Source organism: Amblyomma americanum, chromosome 1 (assembly GCF_052857255.1).
Source record: "Amblyomma americanum isolate KBUSLIRL-KWMA chromosome 1, ASM5285725v1, whole genome shotgun sequence".
NCBI lineage: Eukaryota > Metazoa > Arthropoda > Arachnida > Ixodida > Ixodidae > Amblyomma > Amblyomma americanum.
The window spans coordinates 353,824,275-353,851,969 of NC_135497.1; the positions used below are offsets into that span (position 1 = coordinate 353,824,275).

General features: G+C 47.6%; 1 protein-coding gene across 1 annotated transcript in view; it reads right to left on the reverse strand.

Moving 5' to 3' along the window:
- Positions 1-7,183: 7,183 nt before the first annotated feature.
- Positions 7,184-27,695, reverse strand: part of LOC144115583 (uncharacterized) — a 47,698-nt gene continuing 27,186 nt past the window's right edge. Inside the window, exon 7 of the mRNA XM_077650006.1 lies at positions 7,184-7,546. Coding sequence (XP_077506132.1) covers positions 7,439-7,546 — 108 coding nt within the window. The 3' untranslated portion in view covers positions 7,184-7,438. The remainder of the gene's footprint in view (positions 7,547-27,695) is intronic.

Consider the following 27,695-nt stretch of genomic DNA (forward strand, 5'->3'; position numbering starts at 1 on the left):
ACATATTCCATTGTCAACTGGAGTGCGTTCAGGCAGGCTGTAGACGAGGCGGCCGCCTCAGGCGCCCCATTTTTCACCAGTCTGGTACGGAGCGCCTTCGCATCCATCCGAAGAGCAGAGGTGAGGGCGGGCCAGCCCACACCTGACAACAAACTGCTCGAGCTGCGCGAAAAAAGAGACCACGCAGAGCGAAGGGCGTGACAGACAGACAGGGGCGCCGACTGGATGGTCTACAACCGCCTGGACGCGGCAGCGCGCCGCCACGCGAACAAACTGTACCGCCGGCAGTGGGCTTCGTTATGCCAAAGGTTGGAGGAAGACGCCAGCTCGCGGAGTCTGTTCGACACCTAGCGGCGCATCACGGAACCACAGGCAAACCCGCAGCCGCTTGCCGCCCTAGCGATATCCAGCGGGCTCAGCGACGAAGAGCTCGCTGAGCGGTTTGCCGACCGGTTCGTGCCGCTAAGCCCCGCAGGTGCAGCTAGCATGGCTGCACTCGAGAGCCCCAGAAGCGGTGCCACTCCCTCTCTCGTCACCTCGGAAGGTCCCTGCGACGCGACTTTCACCGCGGCGGAACTGAACAACGCGCTGCAGCGCTGCCGCCGCCGATCGGCGCCCGGACCGGACGGGGTGACCTACCAGATGCTGCGAAACCTGGATGAGGAGCAACGACAGATCCTCCTGCAGCAGATCAACCTGGTGTGGGAGCACGGGGAGCTACAGGAGGACTGGCGCACCGCGGTCGTCTGTCCTGTCCAAAATCCAGGGCGCCCACCTACGGAGCTGAGCGGATACTTACCAGTGGAACTAACATCGGGGGCGGGTAAGCTCATGGAGCATATGGCGTTGCAGCCTTTGAACGAGCGAGCCGCGGATGCTGATTTGTTTGACGAGCGGCAGATTCGATTTCGGACGTTGTCACGGCGCTGGAACACGCCAGGGCGGCAAGACAGGTTGCGCTGCAGCTGCTGTTGGACTTCTCGAGCGCTTTTGACAACGTCCATCGCGCACCAATTCTCGCGGTGCTCGAGGGAGCAGGTGTGAGCGGGTGCCTGTTGCAATATGTTCGCGGCTTCCTGAGCGGGCGCACCATGCGCGTACGACAACCGTTTGTCGTGTTCCTTCTGAGTAGGGCCAAAGATTACCATTTGAAAATTTGTGTATGGGAACCGACTGGTTTGTACTGGTTCTGCTGGAACCAGCAGGAAACCTCCTGGTTTCCTGCTTGTACCGGTTTCAGCCCGGTGCTTATACTGGTTTTCTGCTGGTCGCTCTGATTCCAGCATAAGGATTTTTTGTTGTTCTGTTTGGGGGTTTTTTTTTTAATAATATATCCTTCAGCTAACAGAACTTTGCAGCTATAGTAGAATACAACTTAAAAAACAGCAGTTGCGAACACTGGGACATGATCCGCGGCGTACTGTATTACTCCGCTGGCCCATCGCTATAGTAAACGAAATAAATATTTTAATGTTTGACTGTAATAAACAAGCAATGCATTAAAATTGTAGCTCCAATAATTTTTTCTTGCAATTAGTTTGTTGCTTAGGGAACAAGAAAAGTTTTAACAACGGTCTACTTTTTTGTCGTGGAGGAAATATGTGCGGCGGTCGTGAATTTGGGCGGTACTTCACTGCAGACTTAAGTAGTATCAGACTATAAACCTATCCGACTAGGAGCACAAGAAATGAAATAAAAGGTCAGAAATTTAATGAGATAACTTTGCTTATTAACTATTCACCACTAACACTTGTGGGACACCCATCTTGGGGGTATATATAAGCAAGAACCCATGTGGTATTAGAATGTGAGCACAAGTCACACATGGAAGTTGTATGTATATTTTAGGGCTTTACTGTTGCTAGTTGCTTCTTTTCAAGACGGGGTTTGAAGCTGTACTTGAGTTTCTACTACGGGCAGGTTTGCATGGTCCTGCAGGATGAGTTTACCAATTTACCGCAGGTTTCAAGTGTTTTTTTGCGTGCTTAATGTTTAGGAAGTTAAAATTTGTTTTTAATGCTTCAGAAATTTTCAAAAATTAAAGAATATATCATAGGAATGATTTATCTAAGCTGATTTAAATGTAATGTTTCGATGCTATATGGACGCTAATGTCTCCAACACCTACTGGTTTCATCAGCTGCTTGTTCTAGTATCTGCTGGGAATGTGCTAATAAACCAGTGCTACTGGAACCAGTAGTATTCCAGCGGCAAACCAGCAGCAAATTTTCACATGGGTAAGGACATCGTTTGTTAAAGGGAAGATAAAATGGTTTTCTGAGAATTGGCGGGTATTCAAGAGTTCGAATTATGAAGCTTCTAGGTAAAGCATACGAAGTAGTTTTGCGCTAGCATTTAAAATTGTGACGTACTGATAAATTAAAGCCTCAACTACGGTGAACTATCATTTAGTTACTATCATTTAGTTCATTCTAACCTCGACGGTGCTCAGGTTTCTCCTTTGTGCAATGAAGGTGCGCGGGGAAACTCTTGGTGACGTCATTGCTGAAGAGACTTCAGATGTGCGCTGCATTTGACTGCATGATGCCCTTCGTCTTCCTATGCACATTGCTTCGCGAGCTTCACCTTCGCCGGCATTCGTTTTGTTCCTTGAAACAACCGTTTCTTCGTGGGGAACATATTCCCGCTATACGTTACGTGACCACTGATGTCTCTGCCTGTCGCTGTGCACGGCTGAGAAGTCTGAACACTGACGCCACTTTAGTCGGCGGTTACACTTCGTTTCAAATGCTGGCGGAAAAAGATTTCGCATGCTTTACCTACAAGTTCAAAACATTCGCTGGTTAAAACTCATCGAATTCTTAAACCTCTTCACTTGCCCTTTAAGTTCATGACCCCCGGAATTCCATCAAGAATATCACACATTTGTCTTTGAAAATACTCCGGAGCCAAAGTTACGCCAAATGGCAGCCGCTCACAGCAATAACGGCCAAAAAGAGTATTGAATGTTGTGAGCAGTTCACAGTTCCTTGCTAACCTCACTTGGTTGAAACCAGAGTTCGCGTCGAGTTCGGAAAAATTAACTGACTGCACCAGTGAGCAACCAGCCTGTCCCAGCGTCGCATCCATTCGATAAGCTTCGGAAAACGTTGCGTCTCGTAATGCAACTACAAAACGGTCAAGAATCATCCGCTTTTTTATCTCCCCATAGCCACATCTATCGGCCAGCGTATGTAACAACATGATCGCCTGGTTCTTGGTGGCGGCGATGGAAGCACCCGCTTTCGTAGGCCAAGTTTCGTGTGGCAACCAAATCGGTATCGAACTGCTTCTTCACAACATTGTATTTCTTCGAGTCTTCCTCGCACAAGATGAAAGTCTTGAAAATGCTGCGTGCCTGTCGTCCCATCGTGTACAGCAACGTACGCACCTGAGCCTCTTGAGGTCGCTCATAAAGTCCTGAGGCGAATCGGTAGTAATCGAATTCTTGTATCCACGCCGGCCATTCGGACGTCTTGTCAAAGATGAAGCTCGCTGGTGGCTGCACTAAAAAAGGCTGGGAAGAAACATTCGTTTCTTGTGATATTTTCCATTGCGGCTATCCGGCTGGTATGCAATGATGCTGGCGGCCGGCAACAGGCAGCGATATCTGGAGTGGGTACACTATATTTTGGACAGCGACTTCCGACAAAATGTGGTTTCTTGCTGGACGACACCCCGATAATGACTCCTGCGTCCCCCCCTCACCCCTGGCGAACGCCAAAGAATAATGGACCCCGGTTTATTTCCACATGACAAATATATATGCAGACACTGAGTACGTCACGATTTTGTAGCTGCTCGTTAGTCTAGCTATGCCTGTTTTAGAATTTCGAAAAACGCGATTATTCTCTGCGCTGTGGCTCAACAAAACTTGGCTACATCTCTCCAAAATACATGCGCTTTCGGAAAGCATGCAGGCAAACTCACCTTTCCATTACACGTAATAGGTTAAAAAAGCCAAATTTTTTCCGGCAACATCTAGCGCCAAGGATAATTGCGTTTTCGAAATTCTAAAAACCGGCATGGCTATACTAAGGAACAGCTACAAATCTCTAATCGAAACTAGGCGCGTAACTCTATAACTTAAAAAGATAATTATTAAAAATAATTTAAACACCTTACCACTTAAGATGATTTACCGGTTTTCTGATATCCTCCAACATTGGGAATAGTACGCCGGAAAACCCAATTTTTACTCCAAAATGCCTATTTTTGAAACTTTTTCCTGGTAGAAGTCTAAAGTTTGGGAGGATTGAGGACGCAAAGCCATTCCTCTTTAGAGAGGTTATGGTCGCTGAGGATGCATAACGAAGCATAATGTAGGCCTCAAAAGCAAACCCCTTGCGAGTGTAGCTCAAAGCGCGATTGAGTGTTCACTAACCCAAGAACCGAGTGCGGATTTAGAGGGAAAATAGCAGTTATTTAGAGTTATCTCACCAAATGCGAACAGCATGTTGTAATGAATAACTTGATCTCTAAACCGCAGGCCGTGCTGACTTGGGTGCCACAGGGCTCAGTACTGGTACCGAACTTTTTTCGCTTTACGTAAATGACTTTCTGTCAACCTTAAAATATTTGCAATCATTAATGTACGCTGATGACACAGTGTTAGTATTTATAGAAGACCAAATAGGAAAACTAAACAGCAAAGTAAACGAAGAAGTAGTTTGGGTCTTAAAGTGGTTTACTACCAACCAGCTAACTGTTAATACCCAGAAAACAAAATAAACTGTGCTCAGCTCAAGGGGAAAAAAATTTAAACTACAACGAAATCCGCTTGCATGTAAACAATGAGCCGATACAAAATGTAACAAGCTTTAAATACCTAGGTGTGCATTTCGATTCTGACATGCACTGGAGAAATCACATAAAACAAGTTTGTTGAAAACTTGCATATGGATGTCACATTCTCTTGAAAGCACGAGGATGTTTTGATTACTCGATTCTATGCATACTATAATTTGCTTTTATACATAGTCAGTTAAGTTACTGCAGAGAATCTTGGAGCAACACATACCCCACATATCTTGAACGCATAGTCCGACTACAAAAGAGATCCCTAAGAATCATCACATATTCCAAACACAGTTGCCCTAGCAAGCCACTTTTTCAGACAGCCCATATATTACCTTTACAATAAATTTATACGTTAAAAACTTCCCAGACAATACATAAAAAACTGGAATCCAATAAGCCGTTTCACCAAAGTATTTTTATAACTACTAAAAAGGACACGAGCTGCAAGTTCAAATCATTTAAACTTATGCCGCAATACATACGGGAAGAGGATGACTGAGTACAACGGTGCACTAATACAGAATGGCTTTTCTAATAATGTTAAAATTAAAAGTAATTTTTCACAATCCCTCAAAATGTTCTTGCCGAGTCTAATTTTCAGGATGGTTGGAAAGGTGAATTTTGGACGGAATAATTTTGTTAAGGTTATGTGCAAAGAAAGTCCGCATGAACAGCAATTGTATATACTGACATTTTTTAATAAAATTGATGCGCAAAGTTTGTGTTGGGATTTTATTATTTTGAACTTATTTACGTGAGTATTCTCTCCACTTGCTGTATTTGCAAGGTATCTTTGTGATGGACCAGACACTAGCCTTGGCTATGGGTTCAGTACCATTGTACATAGTTTTCTTGTACTTATTTCAGTTTTGAAAAAGAAAGAAAACAATTTATGCGCCTTTCATTTTCTCAAAATAAAGTCTAAACCTTCCGCTGGTATTCCGAAAATGGAAGGTGCAAAATTTCTCCACTTTGTACGTGCACGCCACTGCCTATTAACAGCGCGACTGATGTCTTCAGTGACGCAGTGAGCCAGTTACACTTTCTCTGGCATTTACACATGATAAACGCATAGGTGCCCCTATTAATTTCCACATCGCTACGTAGCTGCCGAGGACTACACAGGAAGACGACTTATGTGTCCAGTGCTTGCCTCTGAACGGTGAACAGATACTCGCCTAAGTTAAAATGTTACTCAGTTCCATTGCGAGGAATGCCAATATTACTGTTATCCGTGCATTCCGAAAAGGCGATTACCTTCGGCGAGAGATGATCGAGCAGGGTATTTAAAATCAAGCTTATGAACAGTTACGTTTCAGCACCTCTTTGTAACTTGAGGTTCGCAAATGGACGGCAGTAATACCACGTTTCGTTTTTGGAATAATGTAAATTTTAATTCTCATCAGCGGTCAATGTGGGTTGAACAACAAACCACACCGCCAGAAAACGCACGCAACCACACCGAAGAGCACGCGTCACTGGCCGGCGAACTTGTCACTCTGTGATTTACTTTACACCTGAGCAGAAACGGAGAGCTGCTCAGCTATTACGACGCAGCCTATTTCCAGTGCCAATTTCCAAGCAGCCAACAAGATGATAAACATTGTGTCGCAGGGGAATCCTTGTGTCACAGGGAATGCGCGTGAAGGGTATATGTACGCATAGTGCACATCGCCCAGTGGCCTGTCCAATGGGGTGCGGCTGCTTGCGCTCCGCGGTGATAAAGTTTCGGATTAGCCGCCATACTTTATCAGTACTCTCACCTGAAAGCGGGGCTTCAGGAAAGCCACATCTTACCGTTTCAAGTGGTGGGCATGTGTTGTTCGACACATCAGTTGATTTCATACTCTTCCATTGTAGAGCCAGTCTTTTTTTCTCTGCTGACAAAATTTCATGCTTCGCCTGGTTTTATTGACATGGCCGTGTTCTTTTCGAAAATTCCGTGGATGTGGGATCAATTTATTGATTTGTACAAGCTTAAAGCACGTCGCAAAAAAGAAAACACACAGAGAATAGAGTTTCTTATAACACCTGTTTTGAGTTAGTGATAACACCTTAAACATCACACATGTACGAATAAGACGCAGCCATGAACTTTTCATTGCCAGGGCAGCATGCGAGATGCAAAAATGCAAAACTGTTTATGCAATGTAGTTTATAGCTTCCGACTTGATGTTCGGTGAAGTTTGACGAAAGTAAGGGACTGCAGATATCGGTAGTTTTCATTTCGAAGTGAGGCTACAGATGACGGAAAGAATGGAATTAACTGGAGCGACAGGTCAACAATACAAAGATCCAATTGAGACTACGGTATTATATGAAGTGCGATAGCGGGACCACGACAACTTCGCCTGGTCATAAAAAATTTCATGACGACAGGAGTGACGAATCAAATCTTTGTTATTTTATTCCTTGGATTCCTAAGGCGAATCCACACCCTACACCAATCATACATCGAATTATACGTGTTTTTTCAAGAAACACCTAAAACAATTAATCTACGTTAAATTTAAACACAGCTGTGCTGGCCATGCACACCAGCATGGCGCAGCTCATCGATGAACAGAGCGGAGTGGTCCTGCACCTTACAGCACCATGCAACACCAGAAGAGCTACGCTCCGACTGCTGCCTGGCACGTCATGAAGAGCCGAAAGACTGCAGCTGGAAGTTCAGGTGTAGCTCGGGAGGTGCTTTTGCGGATCCCAGCGTCGGCGTCGCAGGTCCGGATGACGAGGGCACGACGAGCTGCGCAAACGAAGAGAGCTCTTGAGCATCAGCTGGCTAACGCGGACTAAACGACGCGTTAGACAGGGGTCTCTTCATTTTGCGTATACGACAGTATATATGCGTCAACATGCCATCTTGGAGCTGAAATACTCGGCGACTTGGTGACTGCTGATAGTGGTTTTATTCGTTCCCTCTGTTGTTTATGCTGAGGTAATATGTATGGCATTCCTGCAATCAATCCAGGGCATGTTTTAGAGAAATTACAAGGGAACGCGGTTTACGCAAATAGTACTTTCAAAATCTAATCGAATATGGATCATGTACATAATAAACAAATAGAATACGAATGAAATATTTCACGAAAATCAGGTACTAGCATGAAAACTCGCGCGAAACCAATTATCGTGTGTCACAGCGAAGCGCTAGCGGTGGCGCTGCCGTACCGCGCCATAACTTAAGAGCTTTATAACTATACCTTTCAAAGTACGCAACACTCATCTCTACAAAGGAGTACGTGTCATGAAGGCAGAGTAATAGATATGTGACCATCACCGTCCTGTGTATGAAAAAAATTCAATTTGCTACTGTTTACGACAGGGAATAAACTAATGCCACATCTGACTGCATGAGAATGGCGAGAACTATGTGTTAGTCATGGATTCCCAAACCTAAGGCAGGGCTTACAAACTCTGCCCGTGTCATGCCATATCGCCCAAATTTCAAGGCCACGTATGAATTGTAACGAACGAAGGCCACCTGAAGAGACCGCCTCGTCCCGCCGAAACTTCCCATCCCGAGCATATCGACTGCGGCAGCATGATGTGCAGCACCGGAGTGCACCCTGCTGTGGAAACAATCCACGTCCAGCCTTCATCAAAGTTAGCCCCAATTATTCGACAAGTATTCAAAAACTTGAAAACATACTTGATTAATTTCGAATATTTTTCTGAATCCACTATTTGATTCCTTCAGCGGATCGAGCAGGAACATGTGCAAACGGCGGATTCAAACATTCTACCAGATGCTTACTTCTTTTTCTTTTGAGTGTAGCAGAAATTACAGCCCAATCCAAACCCGAAACGAAACCACGACAGTCAGACGAGACCTAATGTCAAGAAGTATCGCATCACCATGTGGCGGTACACTCGCCAGCCTCGCGATGCCTTTATATACCTCTCCTTCTTTCCTAGAATAGTGATGCAGGAATCCCACTCCTCACATCGATACATCACACATACTCACGCATCAAACTGTTCAAGTACAATAAAGCATCTCAAAAATCAAATTAATGTGGTTGAATTACCTAATAGATAATTAGCCTACTCATAATTACCTATACATACATGAGCACTTGTCCTTAGGAACCACATCAAGTCAAAGACCACAACGCATTCATCAGGTCCACCTCTATCCCGCTTAAACCCTCGAGCGTTTGCGGCCTGGTAGGAGTAGCCTGCTCGTCTCGCATTCCAAGCTAGGTCGTGGTTTGAATCCCACCCTATTCATACCGATTCATTTTTCCCCGAAGTTACTTTACTTTAACAGTACCTCTTGCTGGGCTAGTTGGTGTAACATTGTGTAACAAAAGATAAAAAACAGCGCTAATTTTGACACAAACCACACAGAAAGACCAGACAGGACGGGCGGTTGCATACATAAACGTGCTTCAGACGTTTGCGACCAATAAGATCACGCTAGCAACAATTGAACTCCTTCACAGCCTGCAGGTTCCGCGCGTAGACGGAGCAGCGTATATTTTATATGGGAAGAAAGAGTGTGATTGCACTGCCGTGTTTGAATTACCCACGGGAGGAAATATTGCTGCAACGTCACAACTCCATCCATTAGGAATTGCTCGAGGACGGCAACGACGGCACCGCTTCTTGTGTGACATGGGACCTTCAATGCTGGCGCATTAATAAAGAGGCCCCAGCCAACCCGTGCCGATGCATTCCAAAATGAATGCTAGCGCAGCCTAATGAAGCAATCCTGGTGTCGAGGATGGTGCACCGGCTGGCGACGATCACGAGCACAGAGATGCAACGAGCGGGCTGCGTGGGTCTCGACAACAGGAGTGCTTCGTCAGGTCACGCCCGCATGCAGTTTGGCGTCGATTGGCACACGTTGGACAGGGGTCTCTTCATTTTGCGTATACGACAATATATGCGTAAACATGCCATCTTGCGAGCTGAAATACTCGGCGACTTGGTGACTGCTGATAGTGGTTTAATTCGTTCCCTCTGTTGTTTATGTTGAGGCATATGTATGGTATTCCTGCAATCAATCCAGGTGTTGATAGTCAGTACCCGTGTCATGCCCCTTCTCTCCTTCATCGTATTTCTGCGCTGCTTCTTCTTTATGCATCAGAATCAACTCGACCAGCTGAACAATCTGGTGTAATTAATTCTTTGTGTTTTATTTCTGGAGCTTTAAACATTTTAAATGGTTGGGTTGAGAAGTGCTCATTCAATACACCTGTCGTTCATGTGCTGGGCCTTGTTTTGGGACACTATGAAGTTTTTTTACACCATTGGATCCCCCCTCATTTTACGAAGTACATCATTTTTCAAACCGCACGTATTGCTTCTGCCAAAACGTACAGGGTTTATTTTTGTCTAAATATCTGGTTATAAAGCAGTGTTAGGTGACTTTTCTTGCAAACGACGCCGTTATTTCTGGTCCCTCACCTTTTGTATGTGTAACCTTTCTGTGAGTTTTTTTTGGAAGCTAGAGCTAAAGCTTCGAGAAACACCGGCGAGATGAAACGCAGCAGCTGTTGGCAGTTCTCGTTTGCTGTGTGGAGATCTGCCCTGCAGTCCCCTGTGTAGACTTTCCGGCGATGCACCGTGAAGCAGCAGCCTCGCCTCGAGTAGGAGACACTCCCTTGTTAGTTACCTTAACTAACGAGAGACTGCGCCAGCGTCGCAGCGCGAGAGCCTGCATGCACGCGGGAGAGGGCAGAAGGCGGTTCGGCTAAGATCGTCGGCGCGAGCGGACGTGTCGCTCGCGGCTCCGCTCTTCGCCAGCGGGGCGAGGAAGCGGCGGGAAGACTGGTTCCCGTATCTCGTCCCGTCCGGCCTCGGAGAATATCCCTTGCCCTAGCGCGGGCGAACATTCGCTCGGAACCTTGCTGGTGAGTCGGACGAGCTCGATTCGTTATCGTATCTTGTTGCTAGCTGGCGTTATTGTTGCTGTAGCAATAAATGCCTCTTTTTGTCATCCGCAGTGTGGTTTCTTTGTTCCCTCGGAGCAAGGTCCGCCGTGGTCGGCGTGCGTTCGGTACCGTACGCGACCACCGCGTGGGGTCCGGGCGGCTTTGAACTGTGTACGCCACGATTAAGTGCGAAGAACGTATTTATCTCTCCCCTATCAACCCCACATCTGGCGCCCAATGTGGGACCTGCTCTTTGAACTTTGCACGACTGTCGGTTCGATTCGATGAACGCTCTTTGTCCCGACTTGACAACTGCTAAACCTAGAGTGAATTTAGAGCGCTACGCCCTGCGGCATGCTTTCTTGAGAGCGAGGTGTATTGCGCTGCAGTATGTTTGAAGTTTTCGACATGCTCAGCGCGTTTGTCATCAAGCTTCCCTGGAGTTTCTTCGGGAGAATCACTTGGTCCGCATCGAGGGAGCGCGAGGGCTAGTGCCCGCGGAGTGGCCGAGCCCGAAGCGAGTGAGTATGGAAGCCGCGCGGGTGGTCCGAGTTTCTGTATATATTTTCTCTAGTCTCTTTTTTCGACTCTGGGAGTAGCGGCTCTGGGAACCGGGTGGCCTGGGTCCGCGGGCGCCGCTACGAGTTCGTTGGTATTAAAGCTCGGCACCGAGCGCCCCGACACCGTCTGATAGGGTGGGCGCCGACCCCTCATAAGCTGCTTTGTGCAGTGAGCCGGGTAGGACCACCCCACAAGCTGATGTCTCCTCGCGGCTGCGCGCTCGTAATCCGTTTCGGGTCTTTGTTGTGGTCACGGTCGTTGTCAGTGGTAGTCACGCCTATTGCTTTTCGGAGCTGCTTGCACCACGTCAGAAGAGGCACGACCACCAGACCGTGGTGTTGAGAGGGTGCGCACTTTCCTGCCCGCCCATTTTTTTTTGTAACCTTGCACGAACTGAGCAGTGTCGTTCAACTCAAGAAAGGGCTTATTGAACTCGAACTTTGCGTTTGCACAGCCGCCCGACACGTTTTGCTAGCGAGTTAGGCATTGTGCCACGAGGCCCTTGCGGATATCGTTTCCCCTCCCGTGACCTATGTTAAAGGCATGCTGAGAGCGTTTCAGTAATTTTGCAGACCCGGTGGAGCAACCCAGGCATGCTGTCCGGTGCACGTCGTCTCGTTGCGACATACTGCGACGGAGCGGCCTGTATCCTGTTCGCCGCATCCATCCGGGACAGCTGTGGCAAGACCAGTCAGCAGTAACCTCCGGCTTCTGCTGCCCTGGCGACTGCTGCAGAATCCTGGCCTGCAGTTTTCCCACCGGCATTCTATTTGCGGGCCTGCGGACACGGTAGTCCGCGGGCCATACCACTCGTCCCAGCGGAGACCTTCACGCCGCCTTCGGAACACCGCGGAAGTCTGCGTGGACGCTGACAGCGTGACCTCCGCTGCAAGACCTGCCTCAACTGCATGAAGACCAGGAGACTCCTCCATATCATATCTTTTCAGGCGCGTGGGTCTGTTTTAGGTTGGGGGGATGTGGGGATCTGCCCTGCAGTCCCCTGTGTAGACTTTCCCGCGATGCAGCAGCAGCCTCGCCTCGAGGAGGAGCACATTCTCTTGTTACCATAATTAACGAGAGAGGCCGCCTGCGTCGCAGCGCGAGAGCTTGCTCGCACGCGGGAGAGGGCAGAAGACGGTTCGGCTGGGATCGTTGGCGTTCGGTAGCGTACGCGACCACCGCGTGGGGTCCGGTCGGCTTTGAACTGTGTACGCCACGATGAAGTGCGAAGAACGTATTTATCTCTCCCCTATCAACCCCACATCTGGAGCCCAACGTGGGACGTGCTCATTGAACTTTGCACGACTGTCGGTTCGATTCGATGAACGATCTTTGTCCCGACTTGACAACTGCTAAACCTAGAGTGAATTTTGAGCGCTACGCCCTGCGGCATGCTTTCTTTAGAGCGAGGTGTGTTGCGCTGCAGTATGTTTGAAGTTTTCGACATGCTCAGCACGTTTTTCATCAAGTTTCCCTGGAGTTTCTTCGGGAGAATCACTTGGTCCGCATCGAGGGAGCGCGAGGGCTAGTGCCCGCGGAGTTGCCGAGCCCGAAGCGAGTGAGTATGGAAGCCGTGCGGGTGGTCCGAGTTTCTGTATATATTTTCTCTGCTGTCTCTTTTTTCGACTCTGGGAGTAGCGGCTCTGGGAACCGGGTGGCCTGGGTCCGCGGGTTCCGCTACGAGTTCGTTGGAATTCAAGTTCGGCACCGGGCGCCCCGACACCGTCTGATGGGGTGGGCGCCGACCCCTCATAAGCTGCTTTGTGCAGTGAGCCGGGTAGGACCACCCCACAAGCTGTCTCTTCACGGCTGCGCGCTCGTAATCCATTTCGGGTCTTTGTTGTGGTCACGGTCGTTGTAGTGGTAGTCACGCCTATTGCTTTTCGGAGCTGCTTGCACCACGTCAAGAGGCACGACCACAAGACCGTGGTGTTGAGATGGTGCGCACATTCCTGCCCGCCCTTTTTTTTTGTAACCTTGCACGAACTGAGCAGTCTCCTTAAACTCAAGAAAGGGCTTATTTCACTCAAACTTTGCGTTTGCATAGCCGCCCGACACGTTTTGCTAGCGATTTAGGCATTGTGCCACGAGGCCCTTGCGGATATCGTTTCCCCTCCCGTGACCTATGTTAAAGGCACGCTGAGAGCGTTTCGGTAATTTTGCAGACCCGGTGGAGCAACCCAGGCATGCTGTCCGGTGCACGTCGTCTCGTTGCGACATACTGCGACGGAGCGGCCTGTATCCTGTTCGCCGCATCCATCCGGGACAGCTGTGGCGAGACCAGTCAGCAGTAACCTCCGGCTACTGCTGCCCTGGCGACTGCTGCAGAATCCTGGCCTGCAGTTTTCCCACCGGCATTCTATTCGCGGGCCTGCGGACACGGTAGTCCGCGGGCCATACCACTCGTCCCAGCGGAGACCTTCACGCCGCCTTCGGAACACCGCGGAAGTCTGCGTGGACGCTGACAGCGTGACCTCCGCTGCAAGACCTGCCTCAACTGCATGAAGACCAGGAGACTCCTCCATATCATATCTTTTCAGGCGCGTGGGTCTGTTTTAGGTTGGGGGGATGTGGGGATCTGCCCTGCAGTCCCCTGTGTAGACTTTCCCGCACTCTAAGAAAAAAGGGTGTGAGAAGGGGGTAAAAAAGACTTTTACACCCTTTAGAGGACCCTAGGAGTAACTTTGCACCCGTCAATAGCATGCTCCTGATCACTTACCCCCTTTTAGAAAACTTACTCTCTACTTACCCTCCCTACCAGTGTTGATAACTGCGCGTCCGTTCCCACCCCTAAAACAGCGGGAAGATTAGTTTGCTCGTATGTCACGACGGGGCGCTCGTAGAGCATTTTGTGTAGGGTGCCTGGACGCCCGCTCACCCTCCGCTTTCAGGGTGAGGACGCGCTTTGTACCACCCCGCGCCGCCGTTCCCCCCTCGCCGCGGCATGTTTCCCACTCGCAGGTCGCGTACTGCGCGCTATGCGTATGGCGACTTCAATAATGCGACTTAACTGGAAATAGCACACAATTGTTTCACTAGTGGTAGTAGCGTTTTAGCACTTTTGAGTGTATTTTATGCATGTTGCACTCGCTCCGACTACATGACAATCGACAAGATATGACGGATTGCTGTTTCTTTAATGGCTGCATTGAAAATCGACGGCAGTTATTTGTTCTTCATTGATAGTGATAAAATAGACTATATTAGGGTCACCAAATTCCATTAAATTATGCGGCTTTTTGTTGTTTTGAACGTACGGACTTTTCGCAAAGCCCCGAGTTTCTCGTTTATACAAGCAACGCGGAGGATGACCTGCCAAATGTAATACTTTTGCGTAGTTAACACACACTTTTCCAGATTTATCTGAAGTGCATTTGTCTTATTACTGCACTGTATGTGAAAAGTATTCCACGTAACAATGTCAAGTTTCTCTTCCAAGTGGTCCGTCGTGGCACTGCTCTGGAGTGAATTCAAACTGAGGACGCGTCTCAAACCAAATGACCATATCTTCTTAACTGCTTCTCTTAGCGGCTTGTACCGCAACAAAATAATTCAGATGGTTGCGTTTCCCTTTGGATGGTGTTGACTACAAGTAGACTCATGATGCGATGCGACGACGTCTTCGTAATTCGAAGCGACTAAGTCGCTTTATTCGAGGAAAATTTAACTAAACAATTTTTTTTTCATTCCAAAACACGAAGAAAAATCATTCAAATCGACTGATTCACAAAGACACTTCCCAAATCAGCTTCTGATAACTACTTATTTTGAATACCGTTGTCCCCGCCAGGCTACACTAACAAAGAGAAGCCGACGCAACACAGGCCGCCTTACTCGCTTCCGCGGAGCCGTCTGCTCCAGTTGCTAAAAGACGCTGGCTTACTGCCGAACTCGATTAGTCGTCGGGCAGGGCTGTAGATGGGTCTGGGCTAGTAGGAAAACCACGTTTGAGGTAAAGCGCGCAGGAAGACGCTGGCTAGTGAACATGACTGACAAGCTCTCATCCCCACTGCATCGAAAGCTGAGGGGAAAAAAAGAGTAATCTATACGACGTTGTGTCCCAGAAACAAGTGTGACGAATTTTGCTGATGTGGCTGCATGGCGGAAATGAAAAGAGCCTTTTTCTCCAGTTGTAGATTCTTTTTAAGCGATACGAAAATAAACGCAAATAAACCATTACTGGAGAAAAATCCGCCTTTTGTTGGCGTCACGCAGCCACGACTTCTTTGCTTACTGACGCACAGAAGATATGTTTGGCGCCAGGATATTCGCAGTGAGCTGATGCAAAGAAGTAGAGAGAGGGGAGGGTTAATATGCCTTCGTGACATTAAGATAAGACATGATAGACTGAACAAAACGCTGCGACGAGAATATGCGGAAAATATTTGCTTGCTAACAAAACGTCTGGAAAAAAACCGTGTAGTGTATATAAATAGTATTTAGAATTTCATTGTTTAACGAACGTATTTGCTCTTCAAAACTTATGCTGCCACCTATGGCACGAAGACGCTGCGGTGGAGAGTAGTCGCGCTTGCGCCTCGAAGGCATTCCAAAATTTCGAATGTCTCCGCGGAGCTCCGTCGACTCGAATTTCATGTGAACCGAATGCCGTTAAAAGACGTCGTGTAGCAGCGCAGCTATGGCAGTCGAGTCGAATGACATTCGTTTGGAAGGCATTCGAAACGCCCGTGTAGCACAGGTATAACCCGCGCAGAAGGCTTCTACTCGAGGCGTGGCACATTCAATAGACACGAAAGAATGTTAATCGCTCCCTGGGGACACGCACCGCCAGCGCGACTGAAGCGGGGTCCTGTTTACAGCAATGGAAGGATCGCGAGGCTCTCGATGACTCTTTTCGTCACAGTTTGAAGCTCTTTCAGGTTCCACGAACTTCGTGGTTTAAGTTGTCCTTTCAAAGCCCCCAAACCCTTCTCTCCCCGGCTTGAAATCCTCTCCGTCTGCTCGAGAGCCGAAGCAAGCCAGCACCAAGAACATGGAGATGCATACCCCTTTTCGACGCCTGTTCTGGCGTATGCCTTTACACTCTATTTCCAAATCTGGCGGCGAGCGTCGTGCTTCAGATTCTCTCCTCCGTTTCTCCCCTCACGTGTTGGACGAAGAATACAGTGGAGGGCGACTGGGTGACTCATCTGCCCTCGCGCTAACTCTTTCAGTCAGCAGAGCAGGAAGTGAAAACGCGGTAATTGAACAATGGTTTTTGGCTGGAAAATATCTTCCTGTAAGTCAGCATTCCTGCAGTTTTGCGAGTTGTCCATTGTACTCCTGGACAGCTTTTTGTGGCTCTGCAGCCAAGGCTAGGCAGGAAAAAGAACAAAACGGGCCAAATTTCTGTTCCCAGAACTGGTCGCAATGTTCATTGGCGCCCTCACCCCTATCTCTTTCCTACTATCCCCTCACCTCTTTCGTTTCACTTCTTCAAACTACCTGCTATCCTTTATTTCCGCTACCCCAGCTCAGGTGCCACCGATTAGTGATGGCAGATGCCGGGGTGAGCAAACATCTTTTACCTTCCTTTTGTTATTTTAAATAAATAATCACTTACATACAACTGGTCGCCACGATGAAGGACTTCTCACAATCTTTACACATTTTCCAGAGAAAACACATTTGGAACAGCAGTTTTCAGTGACACCGAAAATCTCCCAGAAAAGACGAGCGATAAAGATGGGGCGAATAAAGAACGAACGAATATTCAAAGCACTCTATCGCTAAAGAATAGCACAGGAGGGAAAGAGACGCGGACGCGCAGCTCGGGAGCCATGCTAACCCCTCTTGTTCATCAGAGCCTTTTAGTTTCACCCCCCATACCCGCTACGTGCTCTCCACTCTCCGTGCGATTACCTTGCTGTCCGTGCACTGCGCTGACTCCCTGCTCATGAGAACGTATTTCTCCTTCGCTGAGACGATCATTTTGGTCAATACAGGCATGTACAAGTCGAGCACTGTGGAATGCTAAAGTAGTCATGGTTTTCAGCTGTGAGAGATGTCCCTACTATGTGTCAAGCTACGCGAGCGTAGTGAACCACATAGGGAAGGTTCACTCTCAAGAGCCGAACTTTAAAGTAGTGTGCGGGATAGAAGGCTGTCCTAATGTCTACGGCTCCTACAAGTCATACCGCCAGCACCTCAACAGAAAGCACTCTGAATTTATCAAGACCGCAGAAGTTTACAAGCCATGCAGCGGCAGTGACAACGTAGCATCGGATACCGGCGTGGATGAAGGCCCATCACCTCACTCCATCGAGACCACGTCCGACGAGACTCGGCGAGCAAATGGAAATCCACCTACTGACGACAGCCCTGAATATGAGCTCGACGAAGTTAAGCGCCATTTGATGCTCTTTTTTTTTAAGACGACAGAGACGCGCTGTTTGCCACGGAGTGTTGCGCATGACATATTTGATGATATTAAGGTGTTTGTGCAACTTCTGTTATCTGCAGTTCTGCGGCGCACTTTGAAGGCCGGGCAGAACGGCCGCACTAGTCTGTGTGATGAAGTGGAAACTTTGGGAGTTGACATTGTCGATTTTCTGTGGGCTGACCTTCAAAGTGATCATGCCGTTCTGGCATACGTGCAGAAAAGGCTTCATTATGTTCAGCTAGAGGAAGTTAAACTTTCAGGAGAAACTGACCCGAGAGTCTGTGGTGTGTGCTTTTATGTACCCTTGGAACGTTCTCTTAAAGCTCTGCTGACGTCTCATGAAGTAGTTGAAGCAGTTTTGCATCAGGCAAGAATTGATTCCAGCCAAAAGCTTCGGGATTTTTCTGACGGCGCTTTTGTTAAAGAGCACGCTTTACTCATAGAAGGCTCAGCGAAATCAGTACTTCTGTTATTGTATACTGACGAATTCGAAATCTGCAATCCTCTCGGCTCGGCTGCCGGATCGCACAAAATATTGGCAGTGTATTTTTCGATCCTGAATCTCCACCCAAAATACAGGAGCAAATTGAGCTCTATTCACCTGCTGCTCCTTGCCAAATACACCGATGTGCGAAGATTTGGCATATGTCAAGTAATCGCTCCGCTAGTGAATGACATAAAGCGTCTTTACGAGGAGGGCTTAACATTTCTTTTCAACAGTTCCGAGATTGCACTCCGTGTTTTTGTAGTTGGTTTTACCGGACACAACCTGTCACTGCATAAGATAGGGGGGTTCCGCGCATCTTTTGCAAACGGCAGGGTCTGCCGATTTTGCCTTGCTCACAAAAAGAAGTTGAACACACTACTGTCGGAAGCAGATGTAACTGTGCGAACAGCAGCAGCACACAGCAGCCACCTCACGGCTGTAACGCTTGACAGAGACAATGCGCAACTGTATGGCGTTAATGAGGAGTCTTCCCTCCTGAAAATCCCTGACTTCGACGTCACACAACAGTTGCTTCCCGACTGTACGCACGATATGCTGGAGGGAGGAATAGGATTCGTGGTTAAACATGTGCTCCAGGGCTTATTGTCTTCTGGTGTGCTAAAGACCGAGCAGTTGAAGAACATTTGTAACTATAGTTTCCAACAAAATGATAAGAGAAATCGCCCAGTAGCAATCAGCATTTCTCGGAAGGGCATCGTGCTCAAAGGCACAGCAAGCCAGAAGCAGTGCTTATTCCGTTTACTGCCGCAGTTTTTCGCCGACATAGTGCCAGAAGGTGACCCTGACTGGGAGATATATCTTCAGTTCCGGGAGATAGTTAATATAGTCTTAGCAGAAGAAATTCCTGAAGATTGCTGCAGTTATTTGGAGGTCCAAATTTCTTATTTTTTAAAGAATTTTGGAACCAGATATCCAAATGTGCATATCATTCCCAAGATTCACTACTTAATCCATTACCCAAGATTCATTTCATTGTTCGGTCCTCCAGGCCGGTACTGGAGCATGCGGTTTGAAGCAAAGCATGCTTCCTTGAAGACTATCGGCACGCGCAGCAGGAACTTCAGGAACATCTGTCGTACTTTGTGCGAAAGGCATCAGCTGCGAGCATGCTACGAACAGTCAGCTATGGTCGTCAGTGACAGTTTGAGCACTTCTCATGCGTCCTTGGTCAAGCCAGCAGATGTACCAGAGTTCGTGCGCATTGAACTTGGCATCACAGATCAGGAAGTGAAAATGTTCTCTGTGGCAAATGCCAGCGTCGACGCTTGCTCGTACAGGTGTTCAGATGTTCTACACATAGGCTGGGAAAATGAAGCTCCTGTCTTTGCTGAAGTGAAAAAGTTGCTGATTTTTCGAAATTGCCTTTTTCTTTGCTTGGAGAAATTTCATACAAAAGGATTTTTACGTCATCGTCAAAGCTATGGTGTGTCGCCGTCTGGAACAGACTTGCTTTTGCGTCCAGGACAAGAACTAGACAATCATGCGTTGGACATGTACGAGTACAGTCAGGGGTTTGAAGTTATCCCGCATTACGAACTTTTTGACTGATGTGGTAATGCTAGCGCAAGTCAGTGTGGATACTAGATCATGTGCAAACAATGCATGAAATAGACGTGAAACTGTTTTATGTTTTATATCTATGTTCTTGCTAATTACATGTTGCTCCGCGAGGATGACGTCAAATGCAGTTGCCGCTAGGATGTATTGACATAAATGTATATATGATTTGATTGAGCAAATTTCAATGCGTCCATATAAGCGCACATATCTCTGTGTGTCTCACATCCTGTGGTCCATTAGACCATCTCTTCATGCATCTTTTTTCGAATATATGTATGCGTGCTTAAGTCTTCGTGTCTGAGAGCAAACAAGTACCTGCATTTTTAATACATTTGGCTTGATTCGCTGTCCTGAGATTTGCTTTCTTTTGATATCTGTCACATTCTCTTGGACGTTAATTAATCGCGCTTAGAAGACTACGTAAAGTATGGAAGAACTGATGATACGTACCAAAGTTGTACGTAACGCGTTACATGTAATTGATTACTTGTAAGCAGTTGCATTTTCGTGTTACTTTGGAATGTGCTTTCTTCGTACCGAAGCGGTGTCCTTGTGGTAGAGCATCAGCCTAACATTCGGGGGGGTACTGGGTTCGATCCGCAGTGCCACCGGGTACCCGCCTGTTTTTTGATGGCTACAAGATTTTCCCCGGCCTTGTGCTCGGCTCTTATAGGGTGAGATGCTTGGGAAAAGGGTCTTGGGCCAAACCGCTGTCTTGACGGATCAGAGATAAGGCGGATCAGAGCTAAGTTCCGCCGTCCAGCAACCCTAAATCCGGCTCGTGCGGTAGAAGCCCAACTTGTGCGCATCGATTGCTTTTTTCAAACGATGTTTCAGGTAATTCAGTCACTTTTTCTGCAGTTCATCACACGTAATCAGCTATTTTTTTTTCAAAAATTAGTTGTAACCAACGGTGCAGCTTTCCTGACGGCACTGGTGCTAGGGGACGTGGTTTCTTTGTGATCGAGTGACAACGAACCGGCTGCAGAGAAGCATTGCGCACGATCATGTCCGGACCACATCCGGGTTACCACCGCCGTCTACGGGAGTTCTCCACCCGAGAATATCATGTGACCGCCCTGTACCCCCCCCCCCCTTACACCCAACACCGGCGCAAGGTGTTCATATGTTAACTTATAGTACGGCTTTTCCGTGTAGCGCATGAATTGAGGGCGTGTTCAGTGCAGCAGCTGACCGCTTCACAAGGAAACATCGGAAGGTTATCGACCGCAGCTTCGACAGACAACTCCTCTCGGAAATTAACAGCGTAGGACAAATTATCAAGCAGGCCGCTGTAGTTCACTCCAGTCTCAGTAAATTTGTGTTAAGTGCAAACTACAAGGGCCCTTCCTGGAAGAACGCGCCCAGCGTCGGCGCTCTTGGGGTACGCCGAACGGGCGTCGAAAAGAGGCATGCATCTCCATTTTCGTGGCGCAGGCTCTCTTCCCCTCTCGAGCCGACGGAGAAAATTTCAAGCCGTGAAGAGAAGGGGTTGGGGGGCGATGAAAGGACAGCTTAAACCGCGAAGAAAAGTGTGTGTGTGTGTGTGTGTAGGGGGGGGGGGGGGGGCTGGGCCTGAAAAGCTTAAAGCCATGAAGAAAAGAGCCACCGAGAGCCCCGCGACTCTCCTATTGTTGTAAACCAGACCCCGCTTTCGACGCGTACGCGAGTGCCCGTGCGCTGGCGCCGATATCTAGCATGGTCAGATGAGGTTTGCTGGCGTCTCCTGCAGTGTGCATGTGCAGACCGATTCTAGCGTACGCCAAGAGCGCCAATGCTGAGCGCGTACGCCCAGGAAGGGCCCTTTGAGTTGGCCCTTTATGGTAATATAAATGTCGGGAAGAAAGTGACGCAACAGTAGTCGATTACCTTTCTGTAATTGCCAAGTTACTTTCCTGGGACTGTACTTCACCACGATAATCAGTTTCATTTCAGATGGAGTCATTTTAAATGTAATCGGTTGCTTATTTTCTATAACGTGTGCAAATCTAATATTTATTGGAGCTATGTCACCTTTTAGTTTTCTTTCTAGCAGTAGTAAAAGCAATTGAGGTACACGTAAGAAGCGGCAGAAACACAATCCGAGAACAGGCCTTGTCCCTACAGGTGCGTGACTAGCTCATTTTCTAATTTATGTGCAATATCCCCGAAAACTTATGTTAAAGCACTCTTGAACCACCTTCATGGTGGTGCAAGCGTGCAAGGTGGTGCCATGTTAGGGACGACAAGTGCAGAGCATGTGTACATTTCTAATATTGCCTACTTCTCACTATTTTTAGCACTCAGCAAGTAAAGAAAACAGGCGATTTTTAATGCCGATAGTTAACCACGCAATGCGGTTTGTACCTATGCTCATTACGAAAAAGGTGGGGAAAAAAGGGAAAGATATTTTTACAAATTCATCTGCCTTTCCTCATTTTGTCTGTTTTAAGGGTACGTAAAACGTTAGAGGTGAGTAAATACCAAGAAAGCATACACGGGCAATGTTACTAGAACCAGCAACATCGGTTCGGAGAAGGAAACGGAGAGAATAAAGAATCGGCTTGCACAAGGTCCGAATGGTGAGAGGTGGTGAAGAGAGGGTGCAGGGGACACGTGGGTTCGCTCATTCGTCCTTCCGCCAGACAACCGCGTCGTCCGCTAGCGCGACCGCCATTTTCTTGCATACGCTGGTCGCAAGGTGCGCGTTTGCTGCGTGACGCGCCTGGAATGAGGTGCCCCCCCCCTGCAGTGAAAGCTTGAATTGGACTTTACCGTTGATAATCATTCCTTTTCTAGTTTAGATGAAAAGTAAGAGTAAAGAGTCGGTGATGCAGTAGATATTTCGAGACGATTAGCGAGAGTATAGCGGATATCTTTCTTTGTTTTGCAAAAGGCCATCACGGCGGGCAACTGCTCGCCGTCGTTGTCATGCCGGCGCCATGAACTTGCTATCATTGCGCTTACGTGTGATATAGCGGAAAGAAAGTGAAGTACGCCAAATGAACAGCTGCATATTCAAGTTCGGACGCATGGCATGCTTACGTCCACTTACACTATTATGCAATGGCGGAAAACTGTGTCATGCATACACTATGTGATCAAAACACAGACTTAGGCGCAAGCAAGAACAATGATTTAATACCCTAATGCACAAATACAATATCTTCAAAACGATTACGAACGACGATTCACTGCAAGCATAATGCAGCTTATGATTCTGACACTTAAATTTGTCTCATGCTTTTGTGCATGTAGACGAAAAGTTCGCACTGATTACAGCGTCTGATTACACAGATTACAGGAGACTAACACCTGCACAAGTTTTGCTTCCATGACCACCAGCACGTGTGGCTGGGGACTGACGCAGATGGATGCGCAGCCGCAGTTTTGTGTAGGTGGCTATCAGCATTTTGCCTATTGCTTCCTTGTGATCTGCGCATGGCCGGTCTACCTTAGAAAAGTATTCTGTAAGCAATTTCATCGGGGACTTCATCGTGTGTATATTGATTGTACACCACGCGGCAGCGCCTGTAAAGTACTCCTCCTAGTTCTTGAGAGTGCGGATCGCTTCACTGCTCGGATAAATCAAGTTCCGTCCATCACTCACACACTCCTTGAGAATTGTCAATAGAGGCATATTCATTGCTTGCTGTTCCCATGAGAGCATCCTTGAAGAATGCCGCCTTCCGTGTCTAGCGTGGGAGTCGGCGGGACGGCGGGAGCGGAATGCAAGAAAATGGCGGCGGCACCTCCCGAGAACCGGTTTTGGCATCTACGACCCCTTCCAAGAGTGGCACCACCCTCAGTGGGGAGAGGGCGCGCATCGAGGCACCTGGCAGAAGCCAAGCACATTCCCCCCATGTAGCCACAAGAGAGCACTGACTGGTACTGGCAGCTATGCTTTGCACTTCGCGTCTCTGGACGATGCGTCATACTATCTGCTGTCAGATTCTGTATCTGTGGTGCGCAGTCGCCGAGCGAATAACGCGTTTTGATAGCCTGCCACAGGCTAACATAGGTCGCAATGACGCCATCAATCTTGGTAAGTACTTTCAAACGTTTATCTGCTCGTATTTGGTAGTAGGACGGGGGTGAAAAATTACTTATGCTCACGTACACCCGTCGTCAAACTTTTATAGCACTTTTAGTAAAATGATTCAATTTTGTCATCGTCTTCCCATGCATTAGAATAGATCATCATCATCATCAGCCTGACTACGTCCACTGCAGGGCAAAGGCATCTCCCCTGTCTCTCCAATTAACCCTTTCCTTTGCCAGCTGTGCCCACCGTACGCAGACTAATTTTCACGGTGAAAATTGCGCAGTGCACCCTTATATCTCCAGCAGTAAGTTTTGAACGAAAAACGATTAGATGCTTAATCGCCTTTCATAAACTCTTTACGGCGGGTGTACGTTGCAAAATGCATGCAACCTCCAGCATGAGCGCAGCTAATATTGACTGTGCTTCAAATGGTGAGTCCTACTTTCTTTTCGGAACCCTGATGATTGTTCGGAATAGTTTAAATGTAAATTAATTGAACTGTAGTGCAGGCCTCTTTTTGTGAAGCCTAAATCCATTTGGTGCCTTTGTTCCAGATGAAGCTGAGATACGCGCGCAGGATTATTTTCACTTTTAATGCAAAAATACGGCGTATTTTTCCCCCCGTACTCTAGCATTCCCTCCAAGCCCTAAGGGCTTGCTTCAGCTTCACCCGCAAACAATTTTCTATCGCCGTTTCACGTCACTAAGTCCTCATGACAGTTGGCAACTTGCAAAATTTGCCCCTGGCTTAGAAGATATTTTCCAACAAAGAAGACATTTTTCACAGTCTGCGTTTTCACTTACTTCCCCCTGCCCACAAAATGCAAAATGCGTCAGTCGGTCACCAGATGCAATAAGGGACTTCTCCCACCTTCATTTTCTAAAAAGAATGCGGGACTGCTGTCTGTATACGAGAGCTTTCAGTCGGAAAATATCCTGCTGCAGAAGCTAACATATACTTTTGCAAGTTGTTGCAGAAAGAAACTCACGAATCAGTGCGCATGCGATTTTGTTGCACGCAGGCGGTGAGATGTGGAGTTGAACCTTTTATATGGACAACTTGCAAAATTGCAAGAAAGCTGACTTACGGGAAGTTGTTTTTTAACCAAAAACCCTTGTTCACAGACCACGTTTTCAAAGTTGAGAGAAAACTGACGCCAACCAATATTTTTATTTTTGCCCAACGTTTCTGGACCTACTCGGTTCCTTCTTCAGGGGTGACTATATAAAAAAAACTCTGTGCCAGCCGCAGCAGCGGTTTGCTGCCTTCGCTCTCCCTTTGTTAGCACGTGGCGCAGTCCAATAACGTACGCGGAGGGGAGCGTTCCTGGAGTCATATTCATCGCCGCCTTTGTTAGCCGGATGTGCCAGGACTCAACATGTCGCATCTTGAACAGCTTTGGTTCCATGGTGCAAGACGCTCACCTTCTCGAAGGCTATCCGGTGGTCGGCGCGCTCGGAGTGGTCGGCGAGGGAGTTGGATTCTGAATTCATTAGTCGGATGGTTGGCGTCAGTTTTCTCTTAACTATCTCAAGAACACGACCAGGCGGACCATAGATGTTTTAGTTCAAACCGCGTTTTCACTTCCTGCTCTGCTGAATGAAAGAGTTAGCGCGAGGGGAGATGAGTCAGTCGCCCTCCATTGTATTCTTTTTCCAAAATGTGAGGGGGACTGCCCCCTAGTGTGGGAGAACCTGAAGTCGATGCTCGTCACCATCTTTGTAGATATAAACGGAAGTCGTCGAAAGGTTATAGACATTTTTAGCATAATTGAGACGTATACCGGTTTACCCGACCCCTCCTACGCACGCGCAGTGGCATTGTTGGAATTAGGGGGAACCACTGCGCGTGCGCAGGAGGGGTCGGGTAAACCGGTGTGTTCCCGGTATGCTAAAGGCGTCTAATAATACATTCCTTGACGAGTACCTGTCTAGCCCGCTCCTCAAGTTCGCAGCCCTGCTCTATTGTGTCCTTCCAACAACTTCCCTCTCAAACAGATAAAGGGACATCTCCCCTCCCTATTCGAAGAAGAATGTCAGATTTCCGTCTGTGATTGAGGGTTTTCGGTTGGAAAATTGTAAAGGGTGCTTGATATTACGCAAGTTGTATTTTGCTTGTGCCAAAAGCATTACTGCTCATCAGCTGAACAATGTTTATTTCAGCTTGTTTTTGTTAGTAAAAATGTTCCAGGGTCATAGTATGCCCTTTTGAATCAAAGCCAGAAAAACACTGTAGATAAAGAACTAGGCCATTTCGAAGTGGGAGCTGCGCCCAACTTCCACTGCATTTCAGATATGTTTGGTTCTATGGAAGTTTGCCATCCCAAAGCGACTCAGGCTATGACGGATGCCGTAGTGAAGAGCTCCGGATAATTTCGACCACCTGCGGGTCTTCCACGTGCACCGACATCGCACAGTACATGGGTCTCTAGCATTTCACCTCCATGGAAAATTCGGCCGCCGCGGCCGGGATAAAACCCGCGTTTTTCGGGTCAGCAGCCGAGCACCATAACCACTGAGCCACTGCGATGATTTGGTGTCCAAAGGGGGTTTATTTTTTTTGTTTATTACGCCTTACAGTATGCTCGATTCGAAAACGCCACACATACACCTTCACGCTTTTGGCCAAAACTGCCGAAGCTTAAATTTTGATTTCATAAATGAAACAGATCATTTGCAGAAATCTGTAAATCAGCTTCTCCGCAAGGCTTGTTTTCCAACCAAACGGTCTCGTTTCCAGACGACGCTCTCGCATTGTTTGAGGAAAAGAAAATAGTCAAGTTCCCCCTTCTGAGTAAACTCAGGAATGCCTCCAGTTTACTTCAAGGTCAACCTTCTGTAGCACTGCAGTAGAGGCTAGGCAGGAACTAGAAGAAAATGGGCCTTTGTTCCTGTGCCAGCAGTATTGAGCTACCTCATACTACACTTTCTTAAAACTTCCTGCTGAACAACACCCTCGCGCTAACTTCCCTTTACCCCACTACACCCGTGGCCAGAACAAGGAACAACCTACTCCCCACAGCGCTATGACAAAATACGGTCTCCCTCCTTTTCCTTCCTAGACTGCTGCAGGCAGATTGCGACCATCCGCAGTTTTCATTCGCTCGAAGAATGAGAGTGTGTCGTTTGGGCTGGAGATCTTTTGGTTGGAAAACAAGCCTTACAGAGAGGATGACTGACAGGTTTCCGCTAATGGTGAATTCATGCGTTAAATGTGTGCACTGTCCGTCATGTTTCAACGATCTTTTTTTTTTCACACAGGTTCACTTGGAGCATGGATGCCATCATGGCGTTGGCAGAAGACTGCTGTGTTATGTTGCAATTTTAAATTCATTAAAAAAATAAACTCTGTCGTGCGCACGGATGTTCTATCACTGGCGTGCAGAAGTGCACACTGAAGTGCTGCGCGGCACGCCACAGATTATCGCACTAACACTAACATAACCAGGAATGTGGGAGAGAAAAACATCTCTGAACTGCCGGCCATCGAGGTGGTTATCATGCCTTTTCGGCAAGCAGCTTCGTTCTACAGGTGTATGATAATGCTGAGTTTAGTTGCAATGTGAGTTATACATTGCAGTAGATGCACGATTAGCGCACACCTACAAAGTGAAGTGGTTTCCTTAACAGGCCCAGAAACGACCTTGCTTTTAACAACAATGGGTGCCTCGCATCACAGCGAACGTGCCTGTGCGTCTCTTTCGAGAATATGTAACAATACACTAATAAGGGTTTAGTACATTCCTCTGGACGGTAACGTTACCCTTCTGCAAGAGTCGTAAAGATACATATAAAAGAGCAAAATATACACGCTTGGGGAGCAGTGTTATGCCCTCTCATGCGGTGCAAATTTGCACCTTACAAGTGTTGTAATAAGCTCGTTAGATAAATTTAACTACAGTCCTTGGAAGGGTAAGTTTACGCTTAAGGTTACCCTTCCAAAAGAGACGTAAGGATGCACCTAAAAGAGCAGAACAT